General features: G+C 41.4%; 1 protein-coding gene across 6 annotated transcripts in view; it reads left to right on the top strand.

Moving 5' to 3' along the window:
* Positions 1-14,043: 14,043 nt before the first annotated feature.
* The window catches only part of USP25 (ubiquitin specific peptidase 25), an 89,923-nt gene continuing 80,508 nt past the window's right edge, over positions 14,044-23,458 (top strand). For 2 of the 6 annotated variants that reach the window (XM_086883482.1, XM_086883480.1), the window contains exon 1: positions 14,099-14,227. Coding sequence is in view for 2 of the 6 variants with exons in the window: in XM_086883478.1 (XP_086739604.1) it covers positions 14,183-14,227 (45 nt within the window). In the remaining 4 variants the exon portion in view is untranslated. Of the gene's footprint in view, positions 14,228-14,354; positions 14,877-23,458 lie in introns of those variants that run through there. The other 4 variants (XM_086883478.1, XM_086883477.1, XM_086883481.1 and 1 more) reach the window with 4 other exon arrangements.

Genomic DNA, 23,458 nt, shown 5'->3' with positions numbered 1-23,458 from the left:
CATAAATGCTGTACATGCATCTTTTTTAATTCAGTTGGGTAAATTGAGAGATTTCCAGTGTATTCTGAATGTCTAATCCCTGGATCAAAATTCAAAAGTCAAAAAGTGATCTGCCACTCTTCAAGCTAAAATACAAGTCATGAGTCAAACAATTAGTCCTTTAAAGGAAGAGTGAATATGTGTAAATTCTTAATGGTTTTAGAGCTCCTTGATTCAAGTCATCTCATTAATTTAGATTATTGGTTAAGAAATGCTGCATCAGGAGCTTCAGTGCCACCCTCCCCACAGAGATGGAACCTAATGTGCTAAAGTACAGACTGACATGAAAAGGATTTGAAGTCTACAGAGCTAAGCAGAGATGTGCCTGTATCCAAGAGTAGCTCTCATTTGGCTTAGCACATGCAAAAGACCTTCAGTATTTCTATCTTGTAATGGGGGCTTTAAAAACCTCTTCTCATAAAGAAAATACTTAAAAGGAGGGGAAGAAGCTTATTAATGATTCCTTTCAGTGGGTCACTGCTCTGCAGTGACTCTCAAAACTGCTATGGATTTTAAAATTTTCTCGAGCACAGCTGGGCTTTCTTTTTTCCCTGGCACTTTTCATCCAGATATAAATAGCTACTAGAGCAACAGTACCAAGAATTTTTTTAAAGAAATAACTAATGAAGCCATAAAAAACATCTTGAACCAAAGCTTTCCAGAATGACTGCTATCATTTTCATGCCTCTGTTCTGGGTGCTTATGAGTCTATCTAGGAACTGTAAATTTAGAGAAAGAAATAGAAAGGTGTATGATAAGTACAGCAGATGGGATATTTAGTGTATCTTTTTAGAGATTCTTTTTCTTAATGCAGCATTATTTCTGTCAAAATTGAAATGCTTTGAAAAATATGCTAAGCTGATGTAAGTTTGTTCAAGGGAGAACTGATAAAGCATTAAAAAGTCCAGCAAAGAATATTTTGACCATTTTTACAAAATTTTTAAATGTGAAGTGTGTTATTTAGAAGAATAAAAGAAATCAAAATTCTAGGAAGTGTAATGCAGCAACAGAACAACAAAATATATTTGGTTTAAATGGGAAAAAATTGAAATTGGGAAAAAAAATTCTGTGAAACAGAAAATCCAGTTCCTGGCCAGGTCTGTTTAGTGACAATTTCCTAAATCTGCAAATACTTTTGATTCATAGAATCATGAGTCATGATTCTGTAAATACTTTTGATTGATAGTTTTAAAGGGAGAGAAGATTCTTAAATGTCAACTCACAAATGCAAGTGGATTATGATCTCCTGAGCCACTGCTTGTTTTAGTGGGGCCGGCTTGATCATTGTGTGGAAGCCCCGTTCCACACGTTCCTCGGAATGGTGCCTCAGCACTGAAGCTTAGTTGTGCCCTTCTCTGAAAACCGGGTGAAGACATTTTCCCAAGCTGTAAATATCAATATATTGTCTCAGACTAATTTTGCTTTTGCAGAGCATAAGGCTCTCAATTACCTGAAGTGTAGGCTGCTGTTGTGCAGGAGGAAGGGGGAATGTTTGGAGTGATGGTGTTTGTATTCCCAAGTTAGGTGTGATGGAGCCCAGCTTTCCTGCGGATGCCTGGATACCTGCCCATGGGAAGTGGGGAATGAATTTCTTGTTTTGCTTTACTTGTGAATATGGCTTTTGCTTTCCCCATTAAACTTCTATCTCAACCCACAAGTGTTCTCACTTTTACCCTTCTGATTCTCTCCCCCATCCCACTGAGGGGGAGTGAGCATGTGGCTGTGCAGTGCTTAGGTGCTGGCTGGGGTTAAACTTCTGTATATTTTAAGTTGGATATTACTTTTGAAGCCTAGAGAACGTGTCAGGTAAGCTGTTATCACATCTCACCTGTCACCATGGGGTGCTGCAAAGATGGGTCTCATGGGAGCTGGCCAGCACTGGCAGCAGAAAGCTGGGAAACTTATTATAAAGACCACCTTCATTACTGGAAGAAGTGTTGGCGGAGGCAGAAGCTTTTAGTGTGAAGGAAGCAGAGCCCATTCATTAGCTCTTCTTGCTATGTGGAAATTCAAACGTGAAATAAAAAGGACTAGTTGTACTGTGCAACTCATTGCTGTGCAATGAGCATTGCACCATGCTTTGACTGTAACACCCACCAAATGTAATAATCATCTATTGGCCAGATTTCCTCTGGGGATTTTGACCTATTTCCTGTTGTAACAGATTTTTCTCGTGTCACATCCATGCATTTCCCATCCCTCTGAAAGCTGAAGAAGAGATATAGTCTGACAAATTAATTAGCTAGAGTTCTCCTATGTAGGAGACCATGTAGGAGTGTGTAGACCTTAAAGGAGTATTTGTCACCAAATGAACATGTCTGTGCTAGTTCAAAATGCCCTTCAAGCTGTCTGAATTATTTCTCTGTTCAAATGAGTTACTCCTTCTTGTAGGTGGACTCAAGAATCTTGTCCTTCATCTTAATTTGTATACAGCAGATTCATGGCAGAGTAACTTAGTCATATGAAGGAATGCAGATAACACCTCCTTTGTACACTATGCAGAGCTGTTGTAAGCCAAGGAGTTGTACAGGTAACAGACTAGTAAAACCAGGCCTGTGATGTCTACCAAAACAATTGGGTTGCAAACTTTGCATAGTCAAGTTAAAAATCTAATTTAGCTATTTATATGGGTTCTTAATCATGCATGTAATGTGTACAAGTTCACATTAAAGTTAGAATTAATTACATCTTTCAACTCATCCATCTAAGTGAACAATGCTTTGCTTAATGCAGCTTTGTTTTTATAAATATCCTCCCATTATGCAGCAACTGAATATTCCTGTTTTACCTTGGCTTTTGTGTGTGGGAGAGGCACTCTGGAAACTAAATATATCCAGTATTAATTAAACTATGTATCTCGGAAGGACTGCAGGATAATTCTTCTTTATAGTTTTATAATGAGATTTGTCTGAACATGAAAAAAGCTCAGCCAATTCAACATTTTTAGTTCAATTTTAGATCTATCTTTACATCAGTGAGAGTGAGACAGAATTGGCTCCCGTATTTTACAACCTGGTACTTAGGAAAAAAGATCTAGTTGAGTTTTGCAAATACTCAGCAAGAAGAAACAATGCACAGGGAATGGGAAAATGGAGAACAAAACATAGAGGAAATAATAGACATTTTTGGCATCTAAAGAAATGGGAGGTAGAGAAATGCCTGTGAAATATGAATCTGAACATGAAAGTCTTACTGAATCCTAAGAATGACTTGCAGTATGTTAGATCATAATTTTCCTTCTCTGTTATGTTTCTTTCCCTGTTAATAACCCACATATCCCACATTTGACAGTCTTTGTGCTTACCTCCCTTCCATATGAGCCATCAAACTTACCCTGGCTCCCCTTGAAGCCCACAAAGCTGGTATATCCAATGTTTTGTGCCACGAGCCATTTGCAGAGGGTTTCCATCATCCAGGATACAGCTGGTGGCTCTGACTCAGAAATGCTGAACATGAGGGCTGGTTTTTCTCTCAGCTGTCCACAGTAACCATGGAAAAGTTTCACTTCTGCCTTGGATTCAACAGAATCCAAACCTGGAGGTATTGTGAACTGGATGATCTGAACTCAATGAACTAGAATTTTCCCACTGAATCACTCTACTTTACAAATGGGTGAAGTCCCCAGTTTACTTCACCTGTCACACAGGTACCCTGTTATTCATAACTTGTGTTTATTCCTTGAACAAAGCAGTTTAGCCACTCTTGCAGCCCAGGGACAAGGAGGGGGACAGCCTTGCAAATTGTGCTGAGGTTGTTAAGAGGCAGAACCCCTCCAGCTGTTTTGTCTGTCCTGTCCCTGCCACAGCTGGCTTGCAAGGGTGGAGCACCTGCATGTGTCTCAGCAAAAAGTCATCTTTCTTGGCCCAAACCAGCCTTTGTCAGCACTTTAAAGAAAATTGCTGGACTTTGCATCTGAGTCATGTACACACAGCTCCAGCAGCTGCTTTTCTGCGGGGATGGTTTTCCCTGGTAAACATGTGATAGCAAATTGTGGAGGGCCTAGAAACAGAAGAAGGAAATAATTCATGAGTTTGCAAAGACTTCCATGCTTTTCTTCATGGTATTTCAAAAGTCAATTCTTAGCCCCATATAACAGACAATAGACATCTACTACAAACATTCTCAACCAAATGAAAAAAAGTATGTGGCAAGCAAGCACCAAAGATTACAAATATATATTTTGCAAAACTGCCTGTAATTATGCAAAGTAAATTTTATGCAGAAAGCGGCGCCACCTAAATGGCAACATAACATATGCACACATTCAAAAAAGACAGTCTTTTCAAACAAACTATTGCCACAGTCGTACAATAGCTTGAATCTTCAATTACAAGTTAATCTATCCTATAAAAATTATTTTTTTAATGTGGGGATGCAGTTTTTGTTTTTCACTGCTAAGAATTTCAACTCTTCCAAGTCAAAACAGTAAAGAGACGTAGAAGGCAGAGGTACCTCCATGTGTGGCAACATGATGGTAGTTTTGTTGCAGCTTTCCACTAGGCAAGGTAAGAAATCCAGTTTTAGATGGCTCAGATGTTACCAAAGCAGGCCTGTAGCTAAAGTCTGTTAATTTCTCACCTTAGACACAAGCAGTAGCTTTTGTTCTGGCAGCAACCCTGAGAGTTATGGTTTTCTCCAAATTGTCCTTTTTTCTGTGTTTCCTGGCAAGTAGAACTGTGGCACTGGGCTGCAGTGCTTTGCTGCATACCCAGAGAAAGCAGGATTTTTCCAGCTGTGGCAGTTCATATGTGCTGCCTGCTCTTGTACCATGATGTATTTTTTCATGCAGCCTTCCCAGAGAGCTGGGCTGAAGTTACAGCAAGCACCGTGGTTCAGAGTGAAACTGCCTTAAAGAAGAGGAGGATACAAGTTTACATAGGTTGCAAGCCTAGATGTTCATTATCTAGTTGGTGCAATGAGATTGCTTTGTATTGCTTGTGTTTTGTAAGGTTCCAGAAAAGTCCATGGAAGGGGTTTTAGATGGGGTGCAGATGCAGTGATAGCTGTGTCAGAAGCAGAAGGTGTTGCAACTTCCTAAATAGTAATAATAGATGGGTTGATGCCATCCACTTCCCTAGTTTGTCTTTTCCTGCTTTGTCATTAGGGTGTCTGTCTGGAAGGGCTAGAAAGCGGAAGACTCTTCAGTTTTGAAATATTTGCAATGGTAAGCTGCCAAGAAGGAAATGAGTGTCTTGAGAGAGGCAGAGTGCTTCCCTGCAGTCTGAGTGACAAACTGGGGTCCAAGCTCCACTACACAGAAGGGAGAGTAGTGGTTTTGAAAGTGAAGACTCTCAGTTGGCCTTTATTAGTTCTTCTGGTCATCTGTGGCAGTCTTAGGGATGTGAGTGTCAGTAAAGACAGAGCACTAATAGAACCTGAGTTTAGATCACTTTCAAAAGTATAGCAGACGTGAAGAATGGATCAAAATAGAATATATCAGAAGAAGCGACATTGATTCTGAGAAAATAAACTTCTTCATCTAGGGCCTTTCAACAGTGATTCTGAGGAAATAGATGCCTTCATCTAGAATCTTTCTAGATGAGTCTTCAAATTCACGACCACTTGAGCCAAACTGACTCTACAGTCCATAAAACCTGGTCTTAAAGTAAAGATCCCAGAGCCAAAGTTTTCCTTCCACTAAATTCACCTAGTGAAGATCCAAACTCATGTCATTGTATGAATTAGTAAATATGCTCTTTGAATCACAGAATTCTACAAAAATATGTTGAATTTTTCTATTACATTGATCCACGTGTCTCCTCTGTAGTGACCAGAGTCCACTAAAAAACAATTAGAATTATATTTTCATCATATAGCTGAAAGAAAACAAACAACAACAAAAAAAATCCCCTATCATAAAGTGTTTACCTGAACTTTTCACCTTACTATATATGCACACTTGGTGGGATGGGTAGTCCTGAGTCTCTTGTCCTGTTTCTCTTGTTCTGTCATCGTGTGTGTGGAACTTGTATTTCCAGTGCATCATTGTGACTTTTTGACAGGCCATGAAGGTGTGTTTGCAAAGGCTCCCAGCATGGTGGAACGCTGTATCTTGGCCACTTCCCAGGCTGCATTCTGCACAGCTTCCACAGCAGTCACCCGCCTAACCTGGTGCAGAGAGCTGCCTGCCCTCATAGTGCGGGGTTTTCCCACAGTAACACCCTCTGATTGTGTCCTTCTACAGTTAATGCTCTGCCATCCCTGAGCTCTGTTTAGCCATTCCATCTCCCAGCCTTGGTTAACAAAAGTAGAGCAAGCCCTTAGAATGAACTGCTTTGCCCACATTTCTACAGACAACTAAACTAAGTGTATGAGATGTCATGTCCCTGCAACGCCGACCAGCTACTGATGATAAACCTTCACTGTCCCTGCCTTCACACTTAGCTAATCAGTCTCCATCTTTTTCATGTGATTAACTATTTTATTGTCTCAATTTTTTTCCAGTTTTATAACAAACACTTCCCTTTGGCTTTTGCCTTTGGAGATTTTCTTGTTTCATTGACTCTCTGGAATACTATATTGAGCTTGTTTTAAATTGCAAAGTGTGCCCATGTGTAGTGTGCCTCAATGAAACATGCATGAACTGCTGTTCTGAGCGGCTCTCGCTGTCAGTCCGTACGCAGTGTTTCTGAGAAGGCTGCTGCTCCCAAGTTCCCCAAAAGCACTGCCTAATGTCACCACTTTCTGTCAGTTTCTGTCTCCATTTGAGGCCATGGCTTCTCCCTCTCCAAAGTTAACTCTTGCTGTTGCTGATCAGCACAGAATCCTTGCTAGTGTAGCATTCCCTGGCTTCTGCATGTTCTGTTCCATGGCAGAAAAGCTGACCCTGACGATGGTTTTCTTTGGAAACGTGTACCAAATGTGCAATAGTGTAAGAAGCTAAATAGAGTTTTACCAGAAAATACTAAAGATCATCAATGAAAGTCCCCACTGAGAAGCAAGTGCCACCAGAGATCATTTCTCAAACAGTCTGACTAATGCAATTTATGACCCTGTCTCATCTCCTCAGGCTCCTGTTTAGCTAATGTGTCATCCTTTCAATCTTATGTTTCACCCCAGCTGTCTGTGTTTTTACATTTAAAGGCTTTGCATGAGCTGTGCCTGATACTGTAGTAGTAAAGGTCACTAAGCTGACTTTACTATTAGGTGGGTTTCATTTTTATATACCAAACATGATGAGGAAGAGTCACAGTGAAATCTGTTGACAAGATCAGCTTTAAATGTTGAACATATTAAATGACTTTGCTTTCAGTTGATCTTCTCAGGACAAGGGGGACTGGAAAACTCATTAGAATAGATAAAGTGACAGATTTTGCGGCGCCAAGTGTACTCTTGGAGCCCAGTATTGTCCCTCATGTGAATACACAAAGAGTAAAGTTGCATATTTATTTGGAAGTTGGCCTACAGCTGTGTCTAGAGAAGCCACTGACAACAGCCACAACCACCCTCAATGCATCTCAAAGAGGGTAAATAGCAATAAAGGGGTCTTAAAGGGCTATTATATATTGATTAAAAACTTTGTTGTTCTTTTTTTTCTGGTAGGTAACATTCCTAGAATTAATTATTAAAATGATAACTTTTTAATCACTCAAATGAACACTATGCTCAGATAAAAGAAGTCAGATATGTCAGGTGAAATTTTCTGCAATAGTCTGCATTCTTCTGTACCATTTAGGTAAAGTGGATTTTCTGGTTAAAACCATGACAAGAAAACAAAATGCTTTTTTGTTTTCTCTTATGCCTTCTGAGTTAAAAAACTGCTATTGTTGCAGTCAGTAAATGTGGTCAGACACCATGGATTGTTGAAGTAACATGGTGAATACATTCTTTTCTGCCAAAAATGCACACGAAGCATTTAGTTTCTATATGCAGGTAAAAAAATACAAGATGGTGTGAGCCTGACCATGCACACATCAGTGATATTTTGTATCTGCTTTTTAAATATAATATCTTACAGTCAGTAATAAGATACAAACCAAACTGAAACTTTTGTAAGAAAATGAAGGATGTGTTGTCCCATAACTAGATATAAAAGAGAGGAAGCCACTCGGGGAATGTAAAAATGTAAGCATGAAGTCCCTTTTGAGGAAATTTCTACACCTTTTTCTCAGTAGTTTCATGTGATTCAGACTGAGAGCTTTAAGTTAAAAAAATATATTTAAATAGGCTGAGGGCATGAAAATTTTAGGCTTTAAAAATCCTACATGATCTTATTAAAGTCCTTTCTTGGGGAGAAAAAAAAATTAGCTGTAATTAAATCCTACTATGGAAGTCATAGTCACTTGTGAGGGACTGCCTGGTCTTTCCTTAACTTTTTTACAAGATGAATACAATGAAACTTGTGGTAATGCCCACCATGGTCTATAGAAAACTGCTTGTCTACAGCTGAGTTGACTGAAAATTAAGATTTATAAAGGAAAAAAAAAAAAGAAAAAAAAAAAGGCTAACACATCTAAATTTTTAGACAAACATATAGTTATCAGAAAACTTTCCTAAGTGCTGAGGAAGCTCTTTCTGTGTGTATGCTTCAACCCTGCCAGGGCTGAATACCTAGGAGCATTTCCTAAATGGGAAGCAGTGGTATTCCCCAGTTCATCTTCCCAGAGAGCACTTGATAGCTGAGCTCTGAGCATGCTGATGGGATGAATCAACGTGGCATGCAGAGCCTTGGGTTCTTCATTTAAAAATACAGCCACTGAGGGAGGCAGTAATGATGTTTGTTCCTTATTTAACATCCTCGTATTTAGAGTACTGTCCCAGTAGATGAAGGATTTGAGTGCTGCTCCCTCCTACACTGTCAGGGGTTTGGTGTCCACATTCCCCTCATTCCAGAGGAGTGGCCAGACAAGGAGGCTGCAGACCAGGCTGTGGTTAGGACATGGGCTGGTTGGACCTAAGCAAGGATCATTAAGCTTTAGTTGTGAAACATGAATCCTTATGTAAAACATCTTCCCAGCCATTCAAAAGTATCTTCCCTGTCCACAGCAGGGGTAGGATATTAGGCACGTGCCTCCCTCAGCACTTTAGAAGGTTGTAGGTTGCTGGATGTTGTACATTCCAGTTTGAAGCATCCAAGGCTATTCCATACCTAGGACAGGGAACTTGGGTATCTCGCTGAGGTATTTTAATATCACCTCAAAAAATCAATACTTGAAACCTATGTGAAATTATGTTCTGCAGTCTGTGCCTTTTAATTTCTCTGTCTTTGACTGTGGGTGACAAAATGACAGAAGCAAAACATGGGAATTTTGGGCTGGTCCCATCAGTTTTGACTCCTAGTTTTATGTATGGATTGCAGGATCCTGATGGAGAACAACCCTGTTTATCCACATAGACCATTGGCTAAGAAAGCAATTGTCTGTCATTATTCACTTAAGGAAGAGTGCAGCATGCATTTACATGACTGCATGTATGGGAATCTTGTCCAGGAGTTGTGATAGACTGTCACCACAGTCAATGAGCATTTGCTTCAACAGAAAGTAAGAAATGACTGAGAAGTTGAATGACTGAGAAAAATAGGGAGTTTGCCACTCAAAAAAAATACATGCAAAGAATGGGGGAAAAAAAATGTAGAACTGGCTTGATTACTTTGTAATCCCTAATAAATTGTTTAGACCTTGAAGTGTGAGTGTTACACACTTATGGTGCTAAACATTATTAATATTTGAGCTGCAATAGTTTAAAAAATAACATTATAAGTAATCATTAGGTAAAGTCTAAACCAGGGGGAATGTTAATTTTCATTTTGCTTAAAATTAATTCAGTGGAAATAGTAATTTGTTGTGAAACATGCTTGTTTAAATGAGTTACCTGTTCAATGACAGAAAGAAGTATTTTTGGAACACTTCTGTGACTTTCTACTCCTTGAAAAACACTCAGTAATGCCTATTGGAAGAACTATGAGTTGCTGCTGGGCTCTAAATTTTTCAGCCACATACAAAAAAATGTTATGGCCTCTCAGGAAAGCTGTGTGAAACAGTATGATCAAGGGTGCACAAGGGTGGTCAAGAAAGTAAATAAAATGTGAAGATGGCTAGGGTAAAAAGGGCACTTTAACCAGGTTCTTGTAAAATCCATAATTTCTGTGGAATTCTGCTGCAATTACATGAACTCAGGAGTCTACATCTGAGAATTTTTATTTTGAATGCAGCACCTGACTTTGGGAAGGCACGTGAACAGACATCTGCTGCAAGGAAGCAATTAGAAGGTCAGGGACCTTTCAATTTTTAAGGGCAATTAACAATGGAATATGAACTTGTGTTTTGAAAAACAACAAAACCTACATTCACATCATTTTAGTTTTACTTTCAGATTTTCAAAAGGCTTTCAGAAGACGATTGCTCTCTTTCCTGAGTTACAACTTTGGTTAGTTTCTGTTTCGGTTCTCTTGGATGATAACCACCAGGAAATTTTGCAGGTGCCAAAGCAATGCTTGAATGGTTACTGGTGACACAGAGGGTAGTTGCCAAATGATGATGTCAAAAGTGTCATGCTATAAAAGCTGCTTGAATGGCTGTGGTTTTTCAGTTGGCTGAACTATTTACTGCAGAGGCAAAAGGCCCAGGTGAAAGTGTCCAAGATGAGGTTTATAAATGCGAATCCAGGTCAGCTCTTGTCCAGTGTTAAGTACAAAACCTGTGTTTGTACTGTTCACTGCACTTTCTAAAGTAGTGCTTTTTCATCTCAAATATAGCAGGTTACACATTTGGGAAAAGAAAACCAAGAAGTCCTGACTTGTACTTCCCCAGCTGTAACCTATGTAGTCACAGTCTAATTAAAGCCCTAAATAAATGTTGCACTTAATTAAAGACATAGCCAAGTCTATTGAAAATAGAAAGAAATAATGAGCTTGTTGTACATGATCTTTGTATACAATAAAACATGTGCTAAAGTGTTTTATGGTTGGCTGATGTTTTGGCTGCTCTTTGCAAAAAATGGAGAACAAGGATTCTTGTGAGTAGGCACAGGTTTTCCTTCCAGCTGGCAGTGTGCAGATCAGGAAGGCACGGTCACTTACTGATTTGAGAAATAGGTGAAATGAAACCTGATGGGTACCATCACTGAGCCTGGGTCACCCTCTCTTCTGGGCCAGCACAGCTGTTCCTGCAGCCAGTCAGTAAACCATTTTGGGGAACTGATCTAGCAGAAGAAAACAACCAGTTTAGGGGGGAGGGGAACCTGTTCTTGTATTTCAGGTGAATCACTTCTCCAGCACTGCTGGTGAGGAGGATGTGTAGAAGAAGGGGAGCCTTGCTCAGGGGACCAAGCAGCTGGAGGCAGAGGTTGTGCAACGTGTCACCAATTGTTTAATGACCAAACCATGTTTGGCAACAGCCAAACCCTGTAATATTGTTGAAAGGTGATGAGCAACTAAGGGGGAAACTCGACAAGCTTCTGCAAAAAAATGCACATACATATATATATATATACACACATATATATATAGATATTCTTCCTAAACTGTAGCCCTGACAAAATCATTAGTGTTTTCTGATGACCTAAAAATTCCAGTCTTGTGCTCAATGTACTTCATAGACAGCTTGAGCTGCAAACAGAACAGGGAACTCTGCTCCCTCTGGTTCCCAGCAACACTGTAAGTATGACAGAATCCTCATGGATGGCTGTGGTTCAGATTATGTATTTCAATGGCAAATCCCTGTCTTGGGATTGGATTGCTCAGCCTTTTTTTTTTTATTTTAAAGAAAGCTAGAAAGCTGGAGCCCTTAAAAGTGATAATTTTATTGCGAGAGGGGAATTTAATGGAAGGTGTTACTTTGTCATCCTATCCTGATTTAAAGAGAGTTGAACAAAATGTGCGATTTCTTCTTTTTTTTTGGACATATTTTATTTTTTGGACACAGGAAAGCTATTAAATGAAACAGTGAAAACACGTGAAAAAATATTGCAAGACAAATGTATTTAATTTAAATGCTAATTTGTTTATAATATTTTCAAATTATGTAAATAATGAATAGTTTTGATGCAAGTTACCTGAATATAGCACATGTCAAAAACACAGTGAAGAAGCTGTAAAAATGTATAAGAAAAAGCATGATTATATATTGGAAGAGGACAGAGGAATTGGACTAGCACTCCTGAAAAACTGCTACAGAAAAGTTTCATAAGAAAAACCCCAAGCTGCTACTGTTGTCTTTCTTACATGTAGCCATCAGTCTGAGCAGAGAGAATTTCTGCTCCTATCTCCAGAAAAGTAATTTGCAAATAATTTCTGATCCCAGAAATCCCAGATATATTATCTGCATCCTTTCTTGCACAATAAATTATTTGGGAACATTAATTTTAAAAATCGCCTCACATATTGCAGCATAAAAGGAAAAAAACATTCAAACTGATACAATATACGGGCAACAAACCTGAGAAGTACAAATATTGATTACATTGCAACATCTCCTGCACAGAAGCTACAGTGAAATAAAGCAGTGGTTTCAGGTTGTAATGAGCTGTGCTTCTGTTTTACTTAAAGTACAGGATCTTCCAGTGATGTTATTACCTGATAACCTCAGTTTTAAAAAGATCCATGCTCTACTGTGGGGAGGGGAGGACCTTGAATTACAGAGTCATAAAAACTGTGTGTGCCAGACAAGCAGTAGCCGCAATTAATTTTGTTGCATTAGGCTCCCAGCTCATGTCTTTTAGGTACTTGGGGCTCTCAGAACTGTGCTGCTCTCCACAGCTTTTCCTACAGACTAAGTTTTGCCAGCCATGGAAATGGAACTGTGACACAGATACCATGCACTGGGCATGCATTCAAAACCTGGGGTGGGTTTCTCTCCTGCCTTTCACCTGCTTCTGGAAAAAATGTGTTTTGGTCAGCCAAGTCTCTTTGCCCTGCTTGTGCTGATGCCCAAAGCAGAGTCCTTTCTCATCCTTTCCTTGACACACCAGAGCAGGGTGAGAGAGACAATTTCTTCCTTAATACTGTTTGCCAAAATTCACTGTGGGCTGCCAAGACCAACTCCCTGCCTGCCCCCCATCCAATCTGTTAATGACATTTCTGTACAATTTCAATGCTGAACACCATCACTTCACGGCTCACCCAGCCAAACCCAGCCAAACCTCAGGGAAAGGGAAGACCTGCAACTTTAGGATGCACCATTACTGTGTCCAGTTCTGGGCTCCTCAAGGAGCTCCTGGAGAGGGCCCAGCAGAGGCTACAAAGGTGATTAAGTGTCTGGAGCATCTCTCTTACGACGAGAGCTGGGCCTGGTTAGTCTGGAGAGGAGACTGCACAAGGACCTCATTAATGCATACAAAGATCTCCAAGGCGGGTGCCAAGAGGATGGTGGGGCCCAGCAACAGTGGGACCCCGCAACAGGCCAAGGAACAATGGCCATAAGCTAAAACACAGTAAGTTCCATACCAACACAAGGAAGAACTTTTTTAATGTTGAGGGTGGCAGGGCACTGGAGCAGCTGCCCAGGGAAGGTGTGGAGTCTCCTCTGGAGACACTCCAAACCCACTTGGACACATTCCCGTGTCACTCGCCCCTGATGACCCTGCCTTGGCAGGGGGGTTGGGGCAGGGGATCTCCAGAGGTCCTTTTCAACCCGGACGATCCTGTGATTCATTTGGTGATACGGTTTTTTATCGCTACGAGCAGCGACAGCGCTGGAACCAGCGCTGGCTCAGAAATTCCTTGGCGATCCCCTGGAAAGCGGCGCCGGTCCGAGCCGCTCTCGGTTGCCCCGCAGCGGGGCAAACTTCGCCTTCCCAGGAGACGCGGCGTGGCCGCCCCTGCAGCCCACGAAGTACGCGGACCCCTTTTCCGGGGGGAGGAGCGGGGCGGCCCCGCCGAGCCGCCGCGGCCGCCCCGCTCCCGCCGGGAGCTCCCAAGATGGAGGCGGGCGGTGTGACAGGGCGGGGAAGGGGCCGGGCGGGGGCTGCGCCCGGGGCAGGTGCGCGGGGCGGCGCCGCCGGGAGCCGCAGCCGGGCCGAGGGCGGCGCTCGGCGCTCCGGGAGTGGCAGCGGGGCCGGAGCGGGACTGCGCTGCCCCGTCGCCGGGCGGTGACTCGGGCTCCGCCTCCCGCCCCGCTCGCCCAGCCCGGGCCCGGCCCAGCCGCCGCCGCACGGCGCCGCCGCCACCCGCCGAGCCCGGGGCGCCGCCGGGAGCCGAGCAGGGGCCATGACGGTGGAGCAGAACGTGCTGCAGCCCGGCGGCGCCGCCAAGGTGAGTCTCCGGCGGGGCCCGGCCTGGAGAGGCTCCGCGTCCCCGCCGCGCCCGGGCCTGGCCGCGCCCGCTCCGGCCCCCGCCATTCCCCCCCGCGCCCGTGCCGAGCTTCTCCCGGGCCTTCCCCGTGCCGCGGCCTCGCCTGGGCCCCGCCGCTCCCGCGGCCGCGGAGCCGCAGCGGGTGCCGCTGCCGGCCCGGCCCCAGGTCATCCCGGCCGCGGGCTCGGCGCTACCCTCGGGGGAGCCCCGGCGCTTTCCCGCGGCCCCGAGCGGGCCTGTTGCGCTCGCAGGCTGCCGGGCAGAGCAGCGGGACCGGGGCTGGGCAGGAGGAACAGGGCAGGGTCCCGGCCGAGCTCCCCGTGGGCCCGGGGGAGATGCTGCACATGCCCGGCGTAACCCTGCAGCGCCGGCATCCGCGCCTGCCAAAGGTGAACGCTATTTCCAGCGAGTGACGCGCTCCTGCTGGAGTGAAAAAGTGCCGGGTTTAGGGACTCGTCCAGTCTTTTACTGTGCGCCAGGACTCGACGGAGAATGCTACTCTGTCAAAAGAAGAAAAAAAGGATACCTTCTGAATTTTTCATTTGCTTGAACCGAACTGTCAAGAGAATTGTCTAAAATTAAATTGCAATGCTTTTAAAACATTTCAAAGGTAACTTGTAGGTTAACGCAACTCTTCTGGTTAGTGGTATGACTGTTGCCTCTTCCCGTATTTTTATGAATGTTTTAATGGCATGTGCTGCCTTGGTAAGAGGAAAAAGGTATATCTGTGCTTTGGTATAGTCGGTGTGGTAGTTAAATGGCTGCAGCTTTAAGAGTGGACAGTGGGAATGTGCTGATTAGGGTGTAATTGATTGAAGTGGTACAACTCGCATTTAAGAAGCATTTTTGGAGGGAGGGCGTGTCTGGCCGAGGACTGCTCTCATAGTTGGAAGTAGTTAGCAGTGATTTTGGCTGCTTCAGCAGGAAGGCGAGGGCTGAACGGGCTGATTTTGTTCCTCTCTGTTTTCAGCTGGAGTGTGCTCGCAGGTTAATGTAGCAGATTTTCTGCTACATGTGCCTGCTGTGTTTGAAAACTGATGTTGCTGCTGTGCATATGTCAACTTTCCCGAGCAAGTTTGTGTTTTACAAAACCTATTGTCAGTGGGTTGCTTAATATATCATAATTATCACATTATTGACTCAATCAATATAATATCATTAATCTATCATCATATACTCTGTTGCATAGTGCATTCTGGACTCTGATCAGTGCTGCCTATTTGTGCTTTCTGACATCAATCCTGAAGGAGAAATGTTAGTTTTCAGCTAAACTAGAGGGGTCCTTAGTTTTCAGCTAAACTTCTGCTTGTGGGTCAGTAGTTCAAATTAACTTGATCTTCAAATCGAGGATAAGTCCAAAAGGAGGTCGAAGATTGATTGCTGTATATGTCAGGTAATCCATGCAGCAGTAAAAAATAGAGCTAGTAGTAATTCTGAAGCTGTAATCAGCATATGTGGTAGATGGTCACTTTTGTAAGTGTCTAGAGAAACAATAAAATATCAAGGTGTTTTCATAGCATGGATATTTTTGTGATTATTTCTGTTGAAACATTTGATCATTACCTGTTACCTGTTTTATCCCTAATTGCATGCATTTAGGGAATGAGGGAAAGGCAAATCTTAAAAGTATTTAGTAAAAAAGCTTTATTTGACTCCAAAGTGAGTATCTCATTGCGTAGTGAGACTATTGACTAGCTAATTGGATGACAGACTTAAACATTGATCAGATATTTGCATGTAGGAAGGCAAATGGTGAAGGTGCAGTGGTCTGATGTATGGGTGGAGGAACATTGGAGAGGCTACCATAGCACTTACCTTGAAAGAGGAAAAACCCAATCTCCACAAATAAGGGAGTTCTGGAGACCTCAAAGTTTGTTACAATTGTTTTCTGTTAGTGTGAAGAAACCACATACAAGCAGAAATATATTGAGTTTACAAGAGATGCCTGAGTCATCAACATACCTTATTCGGATCTGTGGTTCCTAACATTGTTCATCAGATGGTTTCTTACATCATACAGGAAGTGTGTGTCAAACTTTAGCAGCACTTGGAGATATAGGTTTGTATTAATAAATGCTCTGACTACAGACAGCCTGTTTCCCACTGAAGCTGTCTTTAGTTTATTGTGTAGTTAAAGCAGCTGCATCAGGTCAAAAGAAATTTTTTCTTTAATTTCTACTGGTCATCTTGATCCTTAGTTAAAACTTGTAATTTATGTCCTGGAGCAAATAATTAATCATGTTATTCTTGTTGCTCATGGCCCTTGTGTGCTTCTCTGACATTGTTCAGTGTCTGAAGGTTACAGGTAATGTCCATAGTAAGACTAAAGCATATGAATAAAGGTAATCTTGAGAAGTTAAAAAAGAAGTAGCTTCTTGTTTTGTCCAATCTATTTCTGTCTTGTCCAGTCCTTTCTGTCAGGCATTTTGCTCCTGAGGAACTAAGCCATGTGTGTTGCAGGATTTCCCCTACTCCAGGAAGCCCTGCATAGCTGGTGCTGCATACAACAATTTTCCTTCTCAAGGAATATCTTTCCAGGCTGCCCCTTGTACTGTGCAGATCCTTTCCTCAGCCAGTGTTGCCTACCCAGCGAGTTCAGGGGCTGGGTGAATGGTGATTTTTCTGGTAACTGGAAGTTATGATGTGGGGAGGTCAAATGTGTTTTAGCATTGTCTCAGCTCTGATAATTACTGTGATGGTCATCTCAGAACAGCATATTGAAGAAGCTGGGTTTTAATTGGTGGCACTTAGCTGGCCTCTCAGCAATGTGTATTATCAAGTTCTACTGCTTCTGGAGAGAGCCTGGCATTTGGTTGATACACGGATTTAAAGGCTGTTTTATCTGTCCTTGGGTTTCCCACACCCACTGTTATTTCAGACCTGTGATTCAGCAGTGCATTGCCAGTGTAATCTCAGGAATAGTAGAATAATAGTAGAATAGAGCTGTGTCATCTCAGCTCATTTTTCTTTTTCTCAAAGAAGCACAAACTTTTAAGGATATTTACCACTTGAAGTAGTGCCTGCATAAAGCAAGGTCTGATACTAAATTCTTCTCTCTTGCTGTTTTTGGGGTAAAAAGGCGAAAATTGAGCTAGCTCGTGTGTGCTTCTGCTGTTCTTATCCCATAATTTTGATGTCATTATTTAAAATTTAGCTACTAATAGGGCACTGAGTATTTTTTCTTCCTAACAGCAATAGCTGCTTCGTGCAGATGATGCTAGTCATGTCTCCACCAATTGACATGGTACAGTCCTGAATGGCAGGAGCTGATTGCAACGTATCTACTGAGCACCTGGTACCCAAAGAATGTATCTTGGGAGCTGTGTACTCTTTTTAAATTATTTTTTCACCCATCTTAATAGGTGGCAACCTTCCAAGGATTTAAAATACAAACCTTTAAAATCTCTGTATTTTGAAAGTTGAGTTCAGGGTTGCCTGGTGCATCCAAGAGGCTGCAGGCTCCCTCTCTCATCAGGGGGACAGAGCCACTCTTGCCTGTGACCAACGTGCAGGTGTCCCTCTGCACCTGAGAAATGGCCTCTGAGTCATGGAATGAGGATGGTTTCTGCATCACCCCATGAATGGGGAGCTGTGTTTGGACTGTGTGACAGGTGAGCTTGGAGGGCTTAAATATGGGGGGTTACAGTCTGGTACCCAGAGCTTTAGTACCTCTTTGTCCAGGATGAACATAATAGCAACACTGGTTTTCTGAAAGTGTTTGCACTAACTATGAACTAATTTACAAACATTAATTGAAGTACTGTGGAGCTATACTTTTAAATATACACATATTTTTCTCTATTTAAGAAGTTCATATCAAAAAACTTTAAAATACTTGCAGTTACACCTTTGACACAGATTCCTGTTGGTATTTCTGAAAGCTAGAGTCAGGTGCAAAGGCCAGTGATTCAAAGTAATTTTGGAAGCCCTTGTCAAACTGGTCTGCTGAATGCCTTCTGGTTTTGTGACTGTTCTGATGGATTTTGGGGGGAGTGGGTGGAGGTGTGTGTGGTCAGTTTTTTGGTTTTTTTTGGTTTTTTTTTTTGTTGTTTATTATCTGTGCAAGCTGGCTGAGTGTTGGAGGGTTATGTTTATTGATGTAATATGATATGAATCAGCACTGTTATGAAACCTTTAATAGCAGTTTAAAACTTATTTTCAGAAAACCTTTCACAGAAATTCAAGTAACAATTTAGATTGTGTGTGCAGGAGTTTACAAGTGTAGTAATATCATTAGAATTTGTCTGAAATAATGTCTTTAAATGTGTTCAGTCTACACCTTGAAAGAAAAATACTGCTTCAGAATATGGAAATGTAAAGTTTATAGATTTTCCTGGAAACCTTTTGTAGTATTATTTTAAAATATCTGCAATAAATCCTTAACATATATTTCCTCTTCTCTCTGCCCCCCCAATATTTTTAGGATAACTTTATATTGACAACTACTATGAGCAGCAGCTACAAAAGATGATAAAACCCATCAGCTTCTATGAAAAGGTCAAAAAACCAAATAACCGTTGTCTTAAAATAGAAAAGTATTTCACATTTGAAAAAGTGATAAGTGGAAGGATAATTGAACAGTTGCCTTTCTTACACTCTTGTGCCTAAGATCTGTGGTGTCCATGTTAATTCTGTGAGTTCAGCTGGTGTCCATGGACTTGAGTTACTGAAGGGGAATGAAAGGTAGAACAAAAGATGGAATTTCTGTTCTGTTTCTGGCTAAGTCTTCTCTTGCTGAAGGACCCAGTTGACAGCCCAGTTTTTCAGTCCCCATGAAGCTGGGTCTATAGCTCCAGTGATGTGAATGGTGAGGTTGAGGGATGTTGCAGGTGTTGGGGACCAAGTGGCCAGGTTGGTAAATCAGCCTGAGGCCCCAGGGGACTTGGAGGATGCCTTTTCAGTCTGGGCCCAGATCTTTGCAGAACCAGCAGGGAGATCTCTTGACACTCACCTGTGCCAGGAGTTGTCTGAGGAGCTGCATCAGTCACCCCCCTTTGCTGGCAGTGGCAGGGGGGATTATTGAGGTACCCAGAGGTGCCTAAAGATATATTAAAATAATATCACTCTTCATTTTCTCTAGTGAAGATACTGATTTTCAATTCCCAGCTGGTCAAGAGTCAAATGTGACATTCCTGGTATTATTTAGCATGAAAAGTAAACAAAAAGCTTAAGAGCTGTGTCTTTGCTTACATTTTTTCATTTAGGAATAAATTCCTTTAAAGTACTGAATTTTTGGTTTTCTTTAATTGGTTGTATTTTTGGTTTTTTTTTTTTAATTGATTTTCTGTTGTTGTTAGGGAACAAAACTCTTAAAAATCTGAAGGGTGTGTGTGTGTGCCCTGTATGTGTGTGTTGCTTGGACCTGTGAGAGAAACGTCTTTTCTGCTTTCTCTGAGTAGAAAAGCCACAGGTGTGGGGGCAGATTTTTTGGAAATGGAAATATCCTGATGGCTTTCACTTTCTAGGTCTCTTGTGATAACTGTGATTATTTTCAAATAATTTTGAAAGATTGCCTTGAGTCATAGTGAAGGGTTGTGTGTGTATAGGTTTTTTTGGGTATTTTTTTGTTTGTTTTGTCCTGTGGTTTGTTTGGGTTTGTTTGTTTGTTATGCTTGAGGTTTTTTAGCTGGCTTTGTTATTAAACTTTCCCATCAAACCCTGGCGACTAAGTTGGTGTTGTCATCACATTGTGATGGTCTTCAGTCAGCAATTGGACACCTTTAAATTGAAAGAATTCAGATTCTCAGCAGGGGCCTGTTGTCTTGTGCCTGGGGTAGTGTAGCATCTTGGTTCAAATCACAAGTTGGACTATTAGGTGAATAATGTAGGAGTGACTTTTGTGATGATGTATTTCAGAAGGACTTTATGAATTCAGGGTAGAGTTCAGTCTTTTTTTCACATTATGAAATAGAGATGGCTTTTGTTAGATGGTGATTACACTTCATCAGTTGGGGTGCTGTTAAAGAAATCAACATCTGCCAAGAGTGGAAAACATTAGACTGGAGTGAAAATGGGTTCAGTTTCAGTAGTCAAGTGAATCTAATGTCACTCACATGTGACTTCTGCCAAGGAGCTGAGTGTGTGATACATGGGATGAAAGCTCCCTCCGTTCCCCTTGGGACTGTGATATGTCCACTGTTCTGGTTAATGGGTGGTCAAACATAATTAATAGGGAAAAGCTGATAATGTGGATCACAGGAGTTAATTGCACGCAAAACCATGCACGTTGAGAGCTTTGTATAAGCTCATCCTTTTTATTATTTATGAAAGGAAGAGAATGCTGAAGCTGTGGGGCTGGAGGAAAGATGAGGTGGGGAGGTGCCTTCCTGCAGAGCATACCTTCCATGATAGTACAAACTCAGGCTTTGTGCCAAGTAAAGGTACAAGCTCAGGCTTTGTGCCAAGCAAAAGGAAATGCTTTTTGCTGTTTCCTCAGGTTGAGGAATGCTATCTCTTGCTGTTTTTTGTGAACACTTGTAACTCTTACTTTGGCAACACAGTGTGTTCTGAGCAGCACGTGTCAGATTTTTCCGTGTTACTTTACATTAATACTGTGCTGAATGTAGATGTTATCATAAACTGTATTGTGCCTGCACACCTCAGACAAGCTTGCAGGTAAAATCAGGAGGAGCTGTACTGTGTGCTGTGGTGACCATCTAAAATGTTGCTTTCTTTCAGCATTGCAGTTTGCTCTGTCTCGTTTTATTGCAGGGTTTACATTTTTATTATTGCTAGATTTCTGTAGGACTTCAAAACTTGCAATTGACTAAGAGCTCTACAGACCACTAGTGGAAAATTTTCATGAAACTTCTTTTGAATGTTCCTGTCCATACCACCTTTGTGCTCTGTTACCAACCCATTTTTCAAAAGTGGATAAAGTGTCTCTTGGCTGTGGAGGGTTACGCCTCCCTGCCTCAGTATTTGAGGCAAATACATCAGTCTGTGTTCTGGAGTGGCTGTGGGAGTGTGCTGACTCTTGCTGACACTGACAGGGCTCTATCTTCTGGTAGAGGGGTGGTTTTAGCATACTGAACTACACAGTAGTTTTCCTGTGGGCAGAATCTGTGGGTTTGAGCTTTAATGTGAATGAAATGTTAAGCAACATTGACTCAAAATGTTGAGGTTGCTGTGAAATGCTGTGAAGGAAGAACTGTGTCCTAAGATGGTGTAAGGGACAGATTGACACAGAATGCCATGAGCTGGACACTGTGATGACTTCAGTTGTTGGTGACAGGCTTTCTGAGTTCTCATCTGTTTTAATTATAGAGTAGTTTTCCCATGTATTTAGTAACATCATTCATTCTAAGCATTTGAAAATCACAATAAAAATGATCTATTCAGACTAGACTGTTGTAATTTAAGAAGGCACTGTTTTGGTTTTTTTTTTTTCAGTTTGGTTTCATAGTTTCATTGTTTTGTAAATGTCATTAGCTTTTCTTTGCCATAAAGGATGAAATTCAGGAGCATGTTGAAAGCCATCAGCATGATAGTTTCCCTGAAATGTGGTGTTACCTGGTGATGGGACTTCAACAGGGACAGCATTGTTGTGACTGAGTGTCCACAGTTTTAAGGTATCTCTCCTTCTAAGGGTGTTGGAGAGGTGGAATCCAAAGGATATGTGATGTGGAACAGCTAAAAGGCTGGAGTGCAGCTGGGTTAACTTTGAAAACATCACCTGACACAGATTTGTGTATGTAAAACACGTTTTGTTTTGTTTTTAAGGGCACTGGAAATATTGGTATGCAAATTCTAACAAATTTTATTCTGTGATGCACAGCTTTGACTTGATGCTTTTGTTTATAGCTGGTTTCTGAATGATTTTACCTGGTGGATTCTTGTTGAAAAAAAAATTATACTCTGCACAGTATTTTTTTAAAAATGATTCTGTTATCAACTAATTGGCAACAGTCAAGCTTATCAAAGTTTAGGTGCCAAGAAAATGCAGATTGTGCTTAAAATATGCTTGACTTAAGCTTTTTTAGCCATCAGGTGAAAGCATATTTTCATCTTTACAATAAGCAGACATAAAACAACATATTTAGTAAAAGCTTGTCAGAGAGGCATAAGTGTTTTCAAGGCATGTTCTGGAGCTATTTAAATCTAATTGGCCCTTGTATCTTACCATGGACTGAATTTGTGATACAATGGCATTCTATCCCCCTGTGGCTGCCAGTTGTCATCATTTCTCTGGTGTTGTACCCCAAGATGCAGAGGGATCCCTTTAGAAGAGGATGTTCACTGAACATTGGGTTCTGATTCTGAGGTGTAAAACTTTTGGACTGTGATTTATGCAGCTGTATTGCAAACCAGTTTTTACTTTTTTGAATAGCAAATGGTAGGCTTGAGGTCACACATGGTTTATGTGATAAGTGTCCTTCTCACAGCTGGGTGGCTCCAAGGAAAGTCAGATACCTGTGCTTGAAATTTCTGTTCCTGTTCTCAAACCAAAAATGACACTTTCAGATTTTCAATCAAATTTCCATTAAAACATGAAGCCACTTTGAAAAGTTGAATTTAGCTGTGTTTTTACTGGGATTAGGCCAGAAAAAAAAAAGGAGAGTGTCAAATGGAAGTTGAAAATAGTATTCATTTACATTCAGGTGTGTGTGCTTTAAAGTAAGTATCTGAAAAAGGCAGGGTGTGCATTCACACATGACGTTCTTCATTCTTTTCAGAAGAGGAGATGGTAGGGCCAGACTCCTGTTCTACTTCCCTTTCATTTTTGGTTTCATTTTATTCTTCTGAAAGTTAGTTACTGTGAAACAGAAATTTCTCCTGGGACCACAGTTTTTGGAAGAGTACTTTTTTTTCCCCGTAATACTTCACAGTGCCTAGGTATAAATGACCTGATTAGAGGACTGAATACTATATTATATCCCAGAAATCTTAGGTTATGACTAAGAAAGCATTCCTATACTTTGCAGATTATAACTTTTGCTTTGTTTTGATATAGAACTGTGGGGATATACGAGAGAACATTTTTAAGCTTGTAAATATGATTTTTTTAACAACTAAATAGCTTTATAGATGGCTTGCACAGGCATTTCCCTTCTTGGTATTACCTATTTTTCCATGTGTCAGCTACTTTTCTTCAAATTCTGCTTGTATCTCTTATTTTATTTCCCACCTGTTTGAAGACCTTTTTTTTTTTTTTTCATTTAGGGACTTTCCCACTACTGTGTAATTTTCTTA

This window comes from Cyanistes caeruleus, chromosome 3 (assembly GCF_971803275.1).
Source record: "Cyanistes caeruleus chromosome 3, bCyaCae1.hap1.1, whole genome shotgun sequence".
NCBI lineage: Eukaryota > Metazoa > Chordata > Aves > Passeriformes > Paridae > Cyanistes > Cyanistes caeruleus.
The sequence above is the reverse complement of the archived record's forward strand: the minus strand, read 5'-3'. Positions and strand labels throughout refer to the sequence as shown.